Below are 2140 nucleotides of genomic sequence, written 5' to 3'. Positions count from 1 at the left end.
CTACTTGTTTTTACACGAAAATATAGGTGCGTTCGATTCGATGTCTAGTAACTACTCGAGTTACATTCCCAATTCCTTCATTTCTCCGTAAATATAGATAATCCGAGCACCCCGGCGCCCTTTTGTAAATTAAGAGTGCACTAACTAAGTTGGAAGTGGAAGTATAATAAATTTCTTATTTTTATGGCCCATGGCACTACGTCACCCCCCACCCCTCTCCTTGATACTGACTGTCGTTCAGTCATTTCAGCTTTATTTAAAACAAACTACCTCTTACATTAAACCTAAAATTTAAATTTCGTTCAATATCCGATTATAATGGATTCTGTTAAATATGTATGACACCACGTAAGTCCACCAATGAATATAATACTGTTATTAGCCAAGTTTAAGAATTTTATATTTTTGTTTATTAAGAGGTAGTGTTCGTTTAAAGGTGGGAATGATCGATACACTAGAAAATAGAAGAAGTGAACACACGGCGTACGGGTCGGACACAGTGAAACAAGATTCGCACTGGACACCTACATCGTCTATTTCCACCTTAACTTGGAATAAAGACTCTACAAACTATGGATTTTAACGTTTTTATCTGATTTATTTCTAATATGTAACAATTTGGACAAAAAAAAAAAATGACACAAGCGTGATTCAAAATAACAATGGGAGCTATAAATATATTTCTATTTTTTATTGTAATATTTCAAGGTTAGGTTAACATGAATTTATAATGACTGAATGTAGTTTATTTCTTCCGACATTTAGAGAATAATAAATGAAGCTACTAGAAACACGATTTGAAAAGAATAAACAATAGGCTACGATCCGAACCGCAATATCCTTATACTCAAAATAACATTATTTTTAAATAATGAATTTTACCTACCACCCCCCTTCCCCCCCTAACCCCCAACCCTAACCCTAAACCCTAACCCTAACCCTAACCCCTCCCCCCCCCAAACCCCTCCCCCTCCCAAAAAAGACAAAATAGAGGTTAGGCTAATTATGTACAATATATAGGCCTACAATGGTATAACGTATTGTTTATTCCAATTTAAGGATCGTAGATTCATACTGAAAAACGAAACATTGTCGAAAAATTTTTGATGTCGTCAAATCACGGATTTTGAAATGAAACGAAACAATAAATATTTCTTTTCTAAAATTATTTCTTTTGATTCAGCACATGATCCAAATAACAATAATACATTTTCCGCCAAATTCAAAATGTTTCGTTTCGTAGTATATAATCTGCGATCCTTGAAATAAACAATACTTTTAGCGGATGGGGCGGTAGAAACGGCTGTGATTTAAAACATACCCCTTTTTTCACAATTCAACCACCAGACTTTGATCCACGTCAACAAACAAAAATTAAATATTTTACACAAAAACACATGATCTGGGTTACAACACTATACCCTTTACAATGTTTGACAAGGGTCCAAAATGTCTCAAATACATTCCATAGCTTGTCACTTGACACACGCATGCGCCGCCCTAGATGCTCTTAAACAAAACCCTGGTCGAGGCCATACACCAACGACAAGGCAACGCTTTTTCTTGTTATCATAACTGATCACTCGACCCATAGTATCCCACGAACAGATCTTCTACATCAACTTCTTAATACTTTCTAGTGATCGTTATGCGCAAGACGTTTCACTTCATTACCGTATCAAACATTGGTCTAATGAATCCCCTAACTCATTAGACTTACTGTCGATACGAACTCGAGGCTGTCATTGGAGAAGTTTCGTCCGGTTTGAAGGAATCCCAGTCCAAACTAACAGTAGTAAGGTCGTCCAAATCAGTTGTTTTACTGTCGGGTGTTGACGATTGGCTAACATCATCTTGATCTTCATTCGAACTTTTCTTGTCGTCGTCGGAGTTTTTATTTTCTGACATTTGCTGTTCTCGACTTGATGACGTAGTTGAGTCAATTCTGACTGAATGCTCGAGAACTGTTGACTCAGTTGTTTGATGTTCAATTGGTGGTTCCCCAACTGATGACGTAGTTACATGATGTTCAATTGGTGGTTCCAGAACTGATGACGTAGTTACATGATGTTCGATTGGTGGTTCCAGAACTGATGACGTAGTTACAAGATGTTCCATTGGTTGTTCCAGAACTGATGAC

The 2140-nt window shown here is 36.8% G+C and overlaps 1 protein-coding gene across 1 annotated transcript; it reads right to left on the bottom strand.

Annotated features, from left to right (window-relative positions):
* Positions 1 to 1022: 1022 nt before the first annotated feature.
* LOTGIDRAFT_176743 (hypothetical protein) lies at positions 1023 to 2118 on the bottom strand (the record flags this gene model as incomplete). The annotated part of the gene is made up of 2 exons (XM_009057637.1): positions 1023 to 1074; positions 1721 to 2118. 2 exons carry the CDS (start codon positions 2116 to 2118, stop codon positions 1023 to 1025), a joined length of 450 nt encoding a protein of 149 aa, XP_009055885.1.
* Between the last annotated feature and the right edge of the window lie 22 nt (positions 2119 to 2140).

This window comes from Lottia gigantea (assembly GCF_000327385.1).
Source record: "Lottia gigantea unplaced genomic scaffold LOTGIsca_3072, whole genome shotgun sequence".
NCBI classification, from domain to species: Eukaryota; Metazoa; Mollusca; class Gastropoda; family Lottiidae; genus Lottia; species Lottia gigantea.
Note: the sequence above shows the minus strand (reverse complement) of the source record. Positions and strands in the feature narration are given on the sequence as shown.